This window comes from Sus scrofa, chromosome 3 (genome assembly GCF_054392235.1).
Source record: "Sus scrofa isolate SSC_HxYL_T2T_F1_AM1 chromosome 3, Sscrofa_HxYL_maternal_Yorkshire_Landrace_v2.0, whole genome shotgun sequence".
NCBI lineage: Eukaryota > Metazoa > Chordata > Mammalia > Artiodactyla > Suidae > Sus > Sus scrofa.
The window spans coordinates 105,808,483-105,822,435 of NC_139385.1; the positions used below are offsets into that span (position 1 = coordinate 105,808,483).

The window sequence follows — 13,953 nt, forward strand, 5'->3', positions numbered from 1 at the left end:
TCTATAGTACAGAATGTTTCCTGTTTTTCTCCATTCTGAATTCCCCTCAGGGCACACGGTGGGTGGGCAAGTACAGTGGCTCAGGGCTTGATCCTCGGCGAACAGGACTGGCAGGCAACGGCAACATTTTTTCTTTATACTATTATACTTCCCAACTTGCAGTCGGAGGAATGCAGGAACCTGTAAATGTGGAGGTGGAACCGAAAGCCAGTTTTGGCGCCCACCCCGTCGCATTAGCCATCATTTCTCTCGGACTACGCCTCTGGGGGGCTTCCTGCATTGCCTAGCAACCTGTCAGGACTCTGGGGGTTCAGACAGCCCAACGCAGGTCCCCACCATCCTCACCCTCTGGAGGGTGGGCAGAAGAAATGCCTCCGCCTGACCTTTACCGGGCCACAGTCCGTTACACGTGGAATCGCCCCAGCGGCCCGCACTACACCAGCGGAGCAGGGGTGGGGCTTCACGGCGCCAATGGGCGGGCAGAAGGGGCGCGCGTGCGCACAGCGGACGGGGAGTGGGGCGGGGCCAGGGCCAGGGAAAAGAGTTCTGAGGACCGGGGCTGGCGAGGCTCACGCCGGGGTGCTTCGCTTTTGCGGAAAGCTGTTTGGCAGCTGGTGGCAGAGAGGGTGAGTGAACCACGGGACAGTCGCGATCTGGCTGCGGCCTGTGAGGCCTGTGACCCGACCTTGGAGGAGGAGATCCGTGGGGCGGCCCTCAGGGGTCCTCAGCAAGGCGCGATCCCGGCGTCCCTTCAAGGATCCCGGGGCTTCGGGCTCAGGTTGGGAGACAGGAGCGGCCTGGCTGCGGGTCTCGGACCCGAGCCGCCTCGAGAAGATAGCTGACTAGGAGAAGAGCCTCTTCCCGGGGAGAAGCCGCAGGGGCGATAAGCCTAATGGGCGCGGCCAATCTGCCGTGGACCTGCGCGCGCGGGCCTGAGTCTTTGCTCTCCGTCTGCCCCTGGTACTCCGTCTCCCTCCGGGGGAGACAAATAAACAGGTCCTGTTGGCCTGGCGAGCTTGGCCACGTTGTGCCAGGGGAGTGGGGGAGGCGGGGGAACTTTGTATTCCCCTCTTGTATTTTTTGTCTGGGTATGGCACCGCCATCCACCTGATTGCACAAGCCGGAAACCTGGGCGTCCTTCTCGTCCGCTGCACCCTTTACCCATCCACATCGAATCCATCGCAAATCTCTGGATACACCCACTTCGTCACACCCAGTCCCTCTGCTCTAGCTGGTTCAGGCCACCATCATCTCTCCCCTGGACTTCCTTGGTAGCTTCCTGACTAGCTCCCTGTATCTCCTTTTTCCTCTGTAGTTTGTTATGTACTGGAAAGCCAGAGTGATGGTTTTAAAACATAAAAAAGTCACCAGACCTACTCACTCTTCCCTTACTGCCTTTCTGTGAATTCCCATTGCTCTTTCAAGCTCTTGGACAGGGCTTATGAGACCCCTCATGACCTTTCCTCTTTTTGCTTTAGTCTGTCGCATCTATCTCCACTATACTGTGTTTTCAACCACATTGAACCCTTTTTGGTTCTCAGATTGGACATTCTTTTGGGCTTAGGCTAGAAGGCTAAGACTTGTTATGTCGTTCCCTCTGCCAGAGGTGTTGTCCTTTAATTGAAGAAATCCTCTTTCATGTATTAATCCAGGTGTGGATTGGGGCTTCTGTGGTATCCTACAGCTGACTTATTTACTCTCTCTTTTCCCACCAGGCTGAAATCTGTGGGACAGGAGCCAGTCTGGGTCACAGTCCTATCCTCAGAACCTGTCAGCACCAGGCTTCTAGTAAAGCATGTTAATTAAATGTATAAGTGGAGTTCCTGTCATGGCTCAGTGGTTAACGAATCCGACTGGGAACCATGAGGTTGTGGGTTTGATCCCTGGCCTGGCTCAGTGGGTTAAGGATCCGGCGCTGCCATGAGCTGTGGTGTAGGGTCGCATGGGAACCTCCATATGCTGCGGGAGTGGCCCTAGAAAAGGCAAAAAGGCCCCCCCCCAAAAAAAAAGATTAAATGTGTAAGTGAAGCATGGCAGCTCCCTGGGTCTCCAAATGAACAAGTAGATCAAGTTATTGAATGTCTGCTTTTTCAGAACCAGTAGTCAGCCCCCAACCCATGTAGAGGTTTCTTTGTCTAGGAACTTGGTTCCTTTCTTGCCTTCAGTCTAGCACCATGGCTGTTTTAAATGGGCAACTGTCAGTCAGAGTTTTTCTTTGGCATTGACTCTGAGCACACGATGTCTGGATGTTGGTGAGTGTGGCTGCTGTGGGTTCGAAGTTTTTCCTGAGGGCCCCAGCATGAGGGAAAAGTTGCTAACAGCTGCTGTGGTTTTCATGGGAGGAAGGCTGGCTCCAAACTCTTCCGTGTGGCCTAACGACACAATGAGAAGGAAGGGTGGGCCAAGCCGAGCCCCTGGTGGGAGGTCTCCAAAGCAAAGTTGCTTTTCTAGCTTGGGTCAGCTCTTCTGTGATAGGAAACAGCATGGCTCCATGCCAGGACCCACTGCCCCAATTCTGATGAAGGCGTGCTATGCCAGGTCAGCTCAGCAGTTTGTGATAAATTCAGTTGGGTAAAGGAGAGGCAGAGAAAATAGCTTCTCAGCCCTCGCAGAGGGAGGAAAAGAGAAAAACAAAAGGAGAATACAATGTGACCGTATGTCAAGGCCAAGTGAGTGCAAGAGACTGCAGACTGAGGTCATTGGAGGTCACAGTTAGTCTTGGCTGGGAGAACCCCGAGATGACATTTGAATTGGGCCTGGAAGGAAGAGGGAGGACAGACAGATGGAAGCAGTAGGAACAAAGGCTCTAGGACTGGGAAAGATGGCTGGAGCAGTGAGGGAAGCCCTGTCACTGTCAAGGCACTGTGGGAGCCTGCCACCATCCAAGGTCCAAGCTTCCTCCCAGGCCTGGCGCTTCTCCTCATGAAGGATGTTTCAAAGTGGGGTTGTGTTCCAAAGTCTCCTTTCAGAAATCTGTCCTCCTTTGGATGTGTCTCCAGCCTAGCCCTTCCAGTTTCTCATGGGCCACTGAGCCCAGGAACTCCTGGGGCTCATCTGCCAAGCTCTTTGCTTATGGCCTTGAGCTGAGTTGGAGTGTGGCTGATGCAACTTGTTCTTTGGACGGAAAGGAGTTGCTGATATTTCCTTTTCTGTGTGAACAGTTTAACTTGTTAGGTGGCAGTCAGATTTCTTGTCCTCATTGTAGCACTTGTACAAGGGAGTTTCTCTTCTGTGCTCATAGATTTGGCTTTTGTTGTTTTCTTTTTTTTTCTTTTTTTGTCTTTTTAGGGCCTCACCTGAGGCATACAGAGGTTCCCAGGCTAGGGGTCGAATCAGAGCTGTAGCTGCCAGCCTACACCATGGCCACAGCAACACGGAATCCAAGCTGCATCTTCAACTTAACATCACAGTTCACAGCAACGCCGGATCCTTAACCCACTGAGCGAGGCCAGGGATCAAACCCGCGTCCTCATGGATGCTAGTCGGGTTCATGAAGGGAACTCCTTGTTGTTTTCTAATGCTTAGAAACCTGCAACAGCTAACCAAAGTGGGCTAAGTCCAAAATGGATGGTTCCTGCCCTTTATCCTGCCTCCCTTGAAGAGGGGACCATTTGGACCCAAAGTCACTGTATTCCCAATCACTTGATTGCCTTTTAGTATTGTTTGAATAGAAAATCTCTCCCCATACCCCATCTGATATACTAAGCATCCAGCCAAGTAAGTTCTAGGAAATAGTGCCATGGGTCCCATGATCACTCAGCTCTACTGTCAGATAGATGTATCCAAAAACAAGTTTTATCTTCAGTTACATTAACATCAAAACCTGGCCGCATATCTGTGAAGCTGGTAATCCCCTGCCCCTAGCCCCCAAGGACCACAGCACACAGGCTGAGAACCACCAGCCTCTGTGCAGGCACTGTGCCCAGTGCGGGGAATGTGGATCCGGTCCCCGCCCTCACTGAGCCCGGTCCAGCAGGGGCACTGAGGGGTTATCAGGCATGTTCAAGGTCTCGTGCACAGCTGTTGTCAGCCTTTCCACTTAGGAGCAAGTGGAAAGAATGCCTAAGTTAGGCGTTCCTGTCGTGGCGTAGTGGTTAACGAATCCGACTAGGAACCATGAGGTTGCGGGTTCGGTCCCTGGCCTCGCTCAGTGGGTTAAGGATCCAGCGTTGCCGTGAGCTGTGGTGTAGGTTGCAGATGCGGCTCGGATCCCACGTTGCTGTGGCTCTGGTGTAGGCCAGTGGCTACAGCTCTGATTAGACCCCTAGCCTGGGAACCTCCATATGCTGTGGGAGCAGCCCTAGAAAAAGGCAAAAAAAAGACAAAAAAAAAAAAAAAAAAGAATGCCTAAATTAGACTTGGAATTGAAGACGGCTTGCTGAAGAGAGAGCTCCAAGGCCGATGAATCAGAAAGGCCTGGGAGGAACTGGCTTCCCGCTCTGGTCCGTCTGGTCCCAGAACTCTACAGTATGTGGTCAGAACATGTTGTTCTGCTCTGGTTGGGGCAATCTCTGCAGAGAGTAACTTGAGACCTTGTTTTCTCTACCAGGTACAGTGTCAGTGGCCTCATCATTGTCTGGACACTTTTTTTTTTTCTTGTTATAGTCTCACCTGTGGCACATCAAAGTTCCCCAGCTAGGGGTTGAATCAGACCTATAGCTGCCAGTCTACACCACAGCCACAGCCACACCAGATCCAAGCTGCATCTATGACTTATACCATGACGCACAGCAACACCGGATCCTTAACCCACTGAGTGAGGCCAGGGATCAAACCCACATCCTCATGGATGCTGTGTCAGGTTCTTCACTCGCTGAGCCACAACAGGAACTTCCCAGGGTCTGGACACTTTTATTTGGTCAAGGTGGGACCTAGTTTCCGGCTGTTCCAGACTGACTTTTTATAGATGAGAATTAACTGGAACCCCCCTTTTTATTTTATCCGTAGAGTATTGGAACAAAATTGTGGGGTGAATTGCATTAAAAACATATTTGTAAAGAAAAAATATGCGTATAGTAGAAATTTTAGAAGCAATAAAAGGAGAAGGAAAATCAAAATTACTCCTAATCTCATAATTTAGAAAATAACCTTTTTTTTTTTTTTTGTCTTTTTGACATTTCTTGGGCCACTCCCGTGGCATATGGAGGTTCCCAGGCTAGGGGTCTAATCAGATCTGTAGCCGCCGGCCTACACCAGAGCCACAGCAATGCGGGATCTGAGCCACATCTGCAACCTATACCACAGCTCACGGCAACGCCGATCCTTAACCCACTGAGCAAGGCCAGGGAATCGAACCTGCAACCTCATGGTTCCTAGTCAGATTCATTAACCACTGAGCCACGACAGGAACTCCAGAAAATAATCTTTATTCATAGTTTTTAGTCATTGTTCTGTGTGTGAGAAATATACATACATTGTTTTTTGATTTTTACAAAAATGAATTATTTACAGACTTTTGTGGCCTGCTCTTTTTTTTTTTTTAATAGCTTTTTAGGGCCATACCTGCAGCATATGGAAGTTCCCAGGCTAGGGGTTGAATAGGAGCTACAGCTGCCTGCCTACACTACAGCCACAGCAATGCCAGATCCGAGCCACGTCCGCAACCTGCACCACGGCTCATGGCAATGCCGGATTCCCGACCCCTGAGTGATGCCAAGGATTGAACCTGCATCCTCTTGGATACTAGACAGATTCGTATTCGCTGAGCCATTTTCGCTGAGCCACAACGGGAACTCCCTGTGGCCTGCTCTTTTTTGCTTGGTATATGTTGAACATCTTTTTCTGTTTTGAAGCATGACAGATCGCACTGTGATGTCCCCATTCAGCTGAATGACATCCCAGTGCCCATCGCCTCCTTTGGGAGGATACTGCTGATACCCACCAAAGTGGGTTTGGGAAATTTTCCTGAACATTGTGGGGATGGCCTTCTTGCAGGGTCCTACCCTATGGAGCCTTTTGGGGTGGGCGGCTGGGGTTATAACACTCCCACTGCCCAGCCCCAGGTACAGAGTGGAGATGGTGGCAGCTTCGGAGCTGAGCTCTTCGTGGTGTGTGGGAGGGTCTGACCAGTACCTCATGTTGTCTCTTTGCTGCTCCAAGTTTTGTGGTTGCACTTGGCCCCTTAGAATTTGCGGGCCCCTGTTATCCAGGGAGATGAATGTGTGAGTCGGGTGTTTTCTTTGTGTGGCCTGGAGGTCTCCTGGCTGTTCTTTCTTTTCCTTTTTGAGTCTGGTCTGTGAGCCCCTGGAAGGACCAGGACTTGTCTAACAGCGGTTAGTTAGTGAAGGTCTGCCCGCGGCTTTGTGGAGATGCGGAGGGGAACGAAGCGCTTCTGTCCTCGGGGAGCCTGCTGTGCAGCTGACTGTCCTGTGGTGTGGACCACAGTTCCAAGTCTCGCCAGATCCCAGCGGTACTTGATGGAACCGAATTCCTCTGGAGGTTTCCTCTCCAGTGCTCTTTCACGGTGGTTCGGTTAATTGCTTCCATCGCAGCCCCAGGTGTGGACGAGGCAGGGAGGGGTTAATGCCCTCTTTTCGGCCTCCACTGCCACCCTCACTGCCACAGGCCTCCATCTGGCCCACCTCGCCGCTCCTTCAGCCGCGCTCTCTGGTCTCACTCCATTAAATACCTTCCCCACTGTGCTGTGAAATGCACCATTCTGAAACCCAGCTCTGATCTCATCCTGAGTTCACAAATCCTCAGTGGCTCCCACTTACCCTCAGGAACCTTCAGCCTCCTTGCTTAGTGCACAAAGCCACCCCCAGCATGGCCTGGCCGCTTGGCAGCCTGTTGTCCTGTCGTGTCTACTTCATACCTGTTAAGCAGCAGCCCAACTAAGCCACGTGGAGTTTCTTTCCCACGTGTCGGTACCTGCCCTGTCGCTTGAACCTGCCCTCAGTCCTGCAGAGCCTGCACGCCTGCTCTGCGCCCCTGGGTCCTGGCCCTGCTGAAGCATCATCGGGTCTGTTAACCTTCTCGGGTTTTCCCTCCCTCACCTAAAAGGCATTGCATCCTCTGAACTCTCAGAGGGTTTGATCTTGAGTACACCTCACTCTCTGCCTTTATTAGTGCTCTCAGTAGGATGTATTTCTCTCTCACCAGACTGTAAGCTACCTGTGAGCAGGAATACCCTTCAAGTCCTTGGAAGGTCTCACGGACTTGCTCAGCATTCTCAAGGTGCTTCAAGAGATGCCATGGATCCTCCCACCCATTTGAGTGATGGGGCCCCAGACTGCCCAAGGTCATCCTGCAGTCTGGTGGCAGAGCTGGCCTGGGCCTCATCCTCCTCTTCCCAACCTTGCTCCTTCACCAGGGTTCCCAGGAGCGCACTGGGTCGGCTTGAAAGGACCTCAGCTCTGGTGTTACTGCCTTCATCTTCTATGTTCCCTGCCTCCCAGGTACTGGTGACCATGAGATCTCTGTGGCTGCTCTTCCTGTGGGGCCTGCTCTGGACCTTTTGTGCCTCGGGGGCCAGGGCCAAGGAGCCCGGTGCCAGCTTCTCGCATCCCGGCAGCGTGGGCCTGGATAAGAACACAGTGCACGACCAAGAGTACGTATTCAGCCAGGGCTATGGTCCAGGGGCCTCCCTGTCTGCAGCTGCAGCCAGCTGTAAAGGCTCCCTCACTCAGTCCACTTTCCTTCCACTATTTGTGCGACCCCTTGACATTTTCCATGGATGAGATTTATTCTTTATAGCCCCCTGTGAGTCAGGTATTCTTTCTTCATCATCCTATCACAGATGGAGGGTTTTGAGGCCCCAAAGGAATACATGATTTGCCTGAATTGATTCTGTCTCTTTCACTATGGGCAGGCAGACAGACACATACATATACACACTTACAAACACCCAAACATACACACACATTGGTAGTGGCAGAGTCCAGAATAGAGCTAAGGTTTCTTACTTCTGACAGGACTTTTTAACTTTTTATTGGCACTTTCAAACATTGACTCATACCTTGCCACTTTTGCCCCAGGCTAGTTAGCCTCACACATTATATTCTGTTATTCTTAAATTGCTTTAAGAAAAAAAAAGAGGAGTTCCCATTCTGGTGCAGTGGTTAACGAATCCGACTGGGAACCATGAGGTTGCAGGTTCGGTCCCTGCCCTTGCTCAGCGGGTTAAGGATCCGGCGTTGCCGTGAGCTGTGGTGTAGTTTGCAGACACAGCTCGGATCTCACGTTGCTGTGGCTCTGGTGTAGGCTGGCAGCTACAGCTCTGGTTAGACCCCCAGCCTGGGAACCTCCATATGCCACGGGAGTGGCCCTAGAAAAGGCAAAAAGACCAAAAAAAAAAAAAAAAAAAGGAAAGAAAAAAAAAAAGGAAAGCTCCCCCAAATGTTATAATAGTATTCTAATAATATAAAGGAAAAAATACCCACAGTCTTGCCGGTATAACAGATGAACCGGTTGATCCCCCGCCCCGCTTCTTTCATGGCTTTGCCTATGTCTGTCATCCTTGAATGTGGTCTGCCACTGTTTCTGTTTATTTTTCTGGGATGGCAGAATTTTAAGATCTTGCACTTTTCAGAGCCCTTAAGATTTTGGTGCAATCCCGCTGTCACTGCCAAGTGATCTGAGTCTCACTATTGGTTTTTAGGCATATCATGGAGCATCTAGAAGGTGTCATCAACAAACCAGAGGCGGAGATGTCCCCACAAGAACTGCAGCTCCATTACTTCAAAATGCATGATTATGACGGCAATAATTTGCTCGATGGCCTGGAACTCTCCACAGCCATCACTCATGTCCATAAGGAGGTAAGTCAGGCAGTGGCTCACTGAGCGGCATCTCGGAAGGGCCTCTCTTTGGTAACTCAGCCCCCGATCGTGATGGCCTCTCCTGTCCTTGTACCACGCTATGCTGCTTCTCCTTTGTCTGCTCACCCTCTCTTCTGCCTCCTTTCCTGTTCAGTGGTCCTTCTCACAAAGCGTGACTAGCTGAGGCAGAAGCCCCCGAGCCTTGTATTTTCAGCAAGTGCCACGGGCATTTCTGCTGCACACCCATGTCTCAGAACCAGCACCTAAAAGATACCACACTCCGGAGTTCCCGTTGTGGCTCAGTGGTTAATGAATCTGACTAGGAACCATGAGGTTGCGGGTTCAGTCCCTGGCCTTGCTCAGTGGGTTAAGGATCCGGCATTGCCATGAGCTGTGGTGTAGGTTGCAGATGTGGCTCGGATCTGGTGTTGCTGTGGCTGTGGTGTAGGCCGGCGGCTACAGCTCCGATTAGACCCTTAGCCTGGGAACCTCCGTATGCCATGGGAGTGGCCCCAGAAAAGTAAAAAAGACAAAAAAAAAAAAAAAAAAAAAAAAGACCGCACTCAAAACACAGGGGAGAAATGATAGCATTTGGGAAGAATGGCGACCAAGAGATGGAGGGACTTGGTGATAACGGAGGGTTTGGGTGATACTGTACAGGGCTCAGAGTTTCCGAAGCACTCTCTGGCGGGTTAGAGATCTCATTCAATCATTGCAGTGGCCTGGGAGCAGGAAGGGGCAGGTCTTGTTATTACCCCCAGTTGGAGAGGTGAGGAAACTGAAATTCAAATCTTAGTTCTCCAGGTCTGATGTCTCTCCCACTCCCACCCCTGTAATCTCTAGAGAGAAGGGGAGAGGCAGAGTTGGGGAGGGGCGTGGGCCTGCACTGGCTGCCTTCTGAGCTGGGCTACGTTTGCTTTGGAAGCAGTGGGGAGCATGGGGAGCGCCTGTGGCTTGGCATAGGCGACAGGCATGAGCAGGGCCAGTGTCGCTGGGGAGGCGGACTGACAGAGGTGAGGAGAGACTGGTATCAGGGAAAGGGGCTGGGGTCAGCAGCCCTGGCAGGCCAGGATGGCGGTGGTGACAGGAAAGCAAATGGGGGATGTGGGAGAGGGGGCTCAGGAAGAATGAGCCAAGGACATGAACAGCATTAGCTCAGCGCTGGGCACCGTGAGCTCTGCTGCACCTGCTTGGGGAGCAGAAGCGCCTTCACCTCAGCGATCATGGGGTCTGCTGGTCAGCGGTGCTTTCTTCCTCTTGTTCTGACCCCGAGATGTTGTCTAGTGTGGACTCTTTCCACTTTAGCAGAGCTGACCCTCGGGAGGGTTGTGGCTGTGAGCTTATCTTGAGGATGGGTTTGTGGGTCCTGGAATCTGTGAAGCTCAGAATTCTGTGTAAGCCAGACCCAGCCTTCTACAACGAACAGCTCTGACTTTTGTAAAGAGAAAAGGAGGAAAAGTAATTTTTAAAACAAAAAGCGGAGTTCCTGTCATAGCGCAGCAGAAACGAATCTGACTAGGAACCATGAGGTTGCAGGTTCGATCCCTGGCCTCACTCAGTGGGTTAAGGATCTGGCGTTGCAGTGAGCTGGGGTGTAGGTCACAGATGCGGCTCAGATCCCACGTTGCTGTGGCTGTGGTGCAGGCTGGCAGCTGTAGCTCCGATTGGACCCCTAGCCTGGGAACCTCCATATGCCACAAGTGCAGCCTGAAAAAGCCAAAAAAAAAAAAAAAAAAAAAAAAGATTAAACCAAAAGCAAGCCCCTACTTTGAGTGCATCATCCTTTTAACTGGCAAATGTAATTTCTAAATCAGATTATTGTGAGTTGACTCTGGATCTGATGTGTGATTTGTGGATTCCTAGAAGTACTCCATTCGAAGGGGTTTATGGACATTTTATTTTGGACCTTAACCAAGCACTTCCAATCAAAGATGTGGCTCATCATTATCTAATTTGTATCTTATAGGAAGGGAATGAGCAGGCACCAATGAGTGAAGATGAACTGATCAACCTAATAGATGGTGTCTTGAGAGATGATGACAAGAACAACGACGGATACATCGACTATGCCGAGTTCGCAAAATCACTGCAATAGGCATAATGTGGCGATCTCCTAGTCTGATGCAAATGTGACCCGTTATAATGTGATCACACACTTTCGATAATGCAAGATAACTCCTTTCGAAAATACTGCAGTAGCAGTATTTGTAAAAACCTGTAGCAGTTTGTTACACTGGTGTGAGAAAGAGAATTCAAGAGAAATTAAAGAGCGGAGAAATGGGACACACTGTAGTCCCCAAGTACTGTTAAATCTCTCACTGGACAAGGGCTTGATTATGAAGAATTCTTTTAAGAAAATTGGATGAGGGGAGCTGAGCACTCAGGAATGTGACTGAATAATACTGCCAGGATCTTGGTTTTAATGCAGGCTGTCTGAAAACAGGACCAGGTCTGCTAACTGGACATACTTTTCAGTAACAATGAAGGGACGGAATGAATGCCAAGTGTTTCCCCTAGTGGGTCATGTCTCTTCAGGGAAAGGTGGTGAGTGTTCTGTGAAGTGCCTCTGGCCTAGATGCTTCCTTGTTCTGGCCAAGGAAGTATTTATTAAGCTATTTCCAAGCCACAGCATCAGAAGAATGTCAAAGACTGGGTTCAGTCAGCCACCGAGTCTGAGATTCTGTATCTCCTGGCACTTTGGAAACAGTACACCACTGACCGACGTGAGTCACTTTTTTAGTTTTTCACTCTTTTATAGAACTACTGCCACATCCTGACACCTTCTTGTGTCTTCTTCAGCCTAGGAGAGACTTCAAATCTAAAAGCATTCTCTACTTCTAACCATTAGCAAATGTTTTAGCTTTTGAAGGATTTGTCTTTAACTCTTGTTTCTAGGGTTTTTGTTTTTGCAGTTTAGAAAGTCTTAGGAATGTAAGGACTTTATCCTTTCTGCTTGATACAGCAGGGGTGCCCTACTAGCTGGTCCAGCTTAAGTGATAGGTGAAAAGATGCTTCACCAAGCATGGTGATTAACCTGATACAAGTTACATTTAGAAGGCATGTTGGGGAGTTCCCATCGTGGCTGAGCAGAAACAAATCTGACTAGTACCTATGAGGATGCCGGGTCCATCCCTGACCTTGCTCAGTGGGGTAAGGATCCGGCATTGCGTGAGCTGTAGTATAGGTCATAGACACGGCTCGGATCCTGCTTTGCTGTGGCTCTGGTGTAGGCCAGTGACTGCAGCTCCGATTAGACCCCCAGCCTGGGAACCTCCAAATGCCGCAGGTGCGGCCCAAAAAGAAACAAAAACAAAGACAAGAAGGAATGTTTTTAAATTACCTCTTCTAGTCTAGATACATTAATTCTTTCAGATCAGGACAGATTAGCAGTGTGAATCTCAATAATTGCAAATGAGAAGCAGCAGTGAATTACAGATGTATTTATGGGATGTGATGGACATGTCTGTGATGGGAAACCTGAAATAATAGCTGAATGGGAAAAAAACGGCATACAGTTTGCTGTAAGATATATAGAGACTTATTTTCTGTATTAAAGTATTCTTATAAGAAAAATAAGTATTTGTAAAAATGGTTTCCTGTGTCAAGTATTTGTGCAATCAGAGCTGAATTGTAAACTATTCTTATAATATCTAGTTATTTTGAAAGATTTATATAATGAATTCTGGATATATGACCAATAAAAGTGATGAAAGTTGATTTTGTCCACATAGGCTGCTTCTCCTACCCCTGCCTTGCCTTAATACAGATGTTTACATGTCCTTCTCCATTCCAGGTAGCTGGGACCCCTCATCCATGTGCTGGGACCTCCCTGGTGCCACCCTGTTCCTTTCTGCAGGGCTAGATTCCCAGGATTTACAGTCATCACTTTCCCCCTTTAGGCATTTTTTTCCTCTGAATGAAATCACTTTTTGGACCTTCTTTCTCTAGCCAAGTTCAGATTATAATGGCATTCTCTAGCTTAGAAAAATAGAGTGTTTTCTCCTTGAGTGTGGTGACTGTTTTTTCTTTGCCAGAAAATTTAATTAGATAGTGTTATTGAAAGCATCTCAGGCCTAAGCAAAAAGCAGTCTCCCCCTGGCTTTTTGGAAAGAACACTTTGTTCTGCCAGTTGGAAAGCCAGGAAGGAAGTTACCCTTGCCCCTTCCCAACCCCCTATCCCCTCTTGGAGACCCTTGGATCTTGCACTGGCCTGACTTCATCCAGAACTGCTCATCTGGATGGATCTAGTGAGCAGGCTCAGGGTTGAAAGAACCTTGTATTGTTGGCAGCTGGGGAGGGAGTCAGTGAGGCAGCTGGGGAGAGGCAGGGTCCTACAAGGCAGAGTCACCTGGTTAAACAGCCCAGCTAGCCACCTCTTTCCTCCTCCTCAGCTGGCTGCTATTTGAAATTTTTCCATGCAGGACTTTGTGGTCTTCTTAGCCTGCCTTCCTCAGAGGAAATTTCCCTGTGGGCTGGGGATTGAATTGTTACTTCCCCAGCTACTGGAGCTGCTGCAGTTGGGTTCTTAACCCACTGTACTGTGGTGGGAACTCCCAGAAATGGACTTTTAAAATAAATGGCGGGGAGTTCCCGTTGTGGCTCAGTGGTTAACAAATCCGACTAGGAACCATGAGGTTGCTAGTTCGATCCCTGGCCTTGCTCAGTGGGTTAAGGATATGGCGTTGCCGTGAGCTGTGGTGTAGTTTGCAGACGCGGCTCGGATCCCGCGTTGCTGTGGTTCTGGCATAGGCTGGTGGCTACAGCTCCAATTAGACCCATAGCCTGGGAACCTCCATGTGCCGTGGGAGCAGCCCTAGAAAAGGCAAAAAGACAAAAAATAAAAATAAATGGCGGTTGCCAAAGGGGAGTGAGAGGGAGTGGGATGGACTAGGAATTTGTGGTTAATAGATGCAAACTATTGCATTTGGAGTGGATAAGCAATGGGATACTGCTGTATAGCACAGGGAACTATATCTAATCACTTGTGATGGAACATGATGGAGGATAATATGTGAAAAAGAAAGTGTGTGTGTATATATATATATAAAACTGGGTCACTTTGCTATACAGCAGAAATTGACAGAACATTGTAAATCGACTATAATAACACAATATAAGAAATAAAATAAATGGCATCTACAAGATGTCAGAATAAAGGCATCTATATCTCCATCTTAAGTAATTTGTCCCAAAT

At 49.4% G+C, this 13,953-nt stretch overlaps 1 protein-coding gene across 3 annotated transcripts; it reads left to right on the plus strand.

Annotated features, from left to right (window-relative positions):
* The first annotated feature begins 353 nt into the window (after positions 1 to 353).
* MCFD2 (multiple coagulation factor deficiency 2, ER cargo receptor complex subunit) lies at positions 354 to 12,476 on the plus strand. 3 transcript variants are annotated; one of them, XM_085019369.1, is made up of 5 exons: positions 512 to 1,825; positions 5,317 to 7,176; positions 7,398 to 7,549; positions 8,600 to 8,759; positions 10,726 to 12,476. In XM_085019369.1, the coding sequence occupies exons 3-5, from the start codon at positions 7,410 to 7,412 to the stop codon at positions 10,852 to 10,854; spliced, it is 429 nt and encodes a 142-aa protein (XP_084875495.1). In that variant the 5' UTR covers positions 512 to 1,825; positions 5,317 to 7,176; positions 7,398 to 7,409; the 3' UTR covers positions 10,855 to 12,476. The 3 variants fall into 3 exon arrangements, with proteins under 3 accessions (XP_020943215.2, XP_084875495.1, XP_084875497.1); XM_021087556.2 differs by lacking the exon at positions 5,317 to 7,176 and having other exon boundaries at positions 354 to 626; XM_085019371.1 differs by lacking the exon at positions 5,317 to 7,176 and having other exon boundaries at positions 763 to 960.
* Positions 12,477 to 13,953: the final 1,477 nt, after the last annotated feature.

Coding starts and splice junctions, on each gene's coding strand:
- MCFD2 (XM_021087556.2), top strand. CDS start 369: ATGCCTCCGCCTGACCTTTACCGGGCCACAGTCCGTTACACGTGGAAT. Junction 627..7,397: donor GGCAGCTGGTGGCAGAGAGG/GTGAGTGAACCA, acceptor CCTGCCTCCCAG/GTACTGGTGACCATGAGATC. Junction 8,760..10,725: donor TCACTCATGTCCATAAGGAG/GTAAGTCAGGCA, acceptor TGTATCTTATAG/GAAGGGAATGAGCAGGCACC.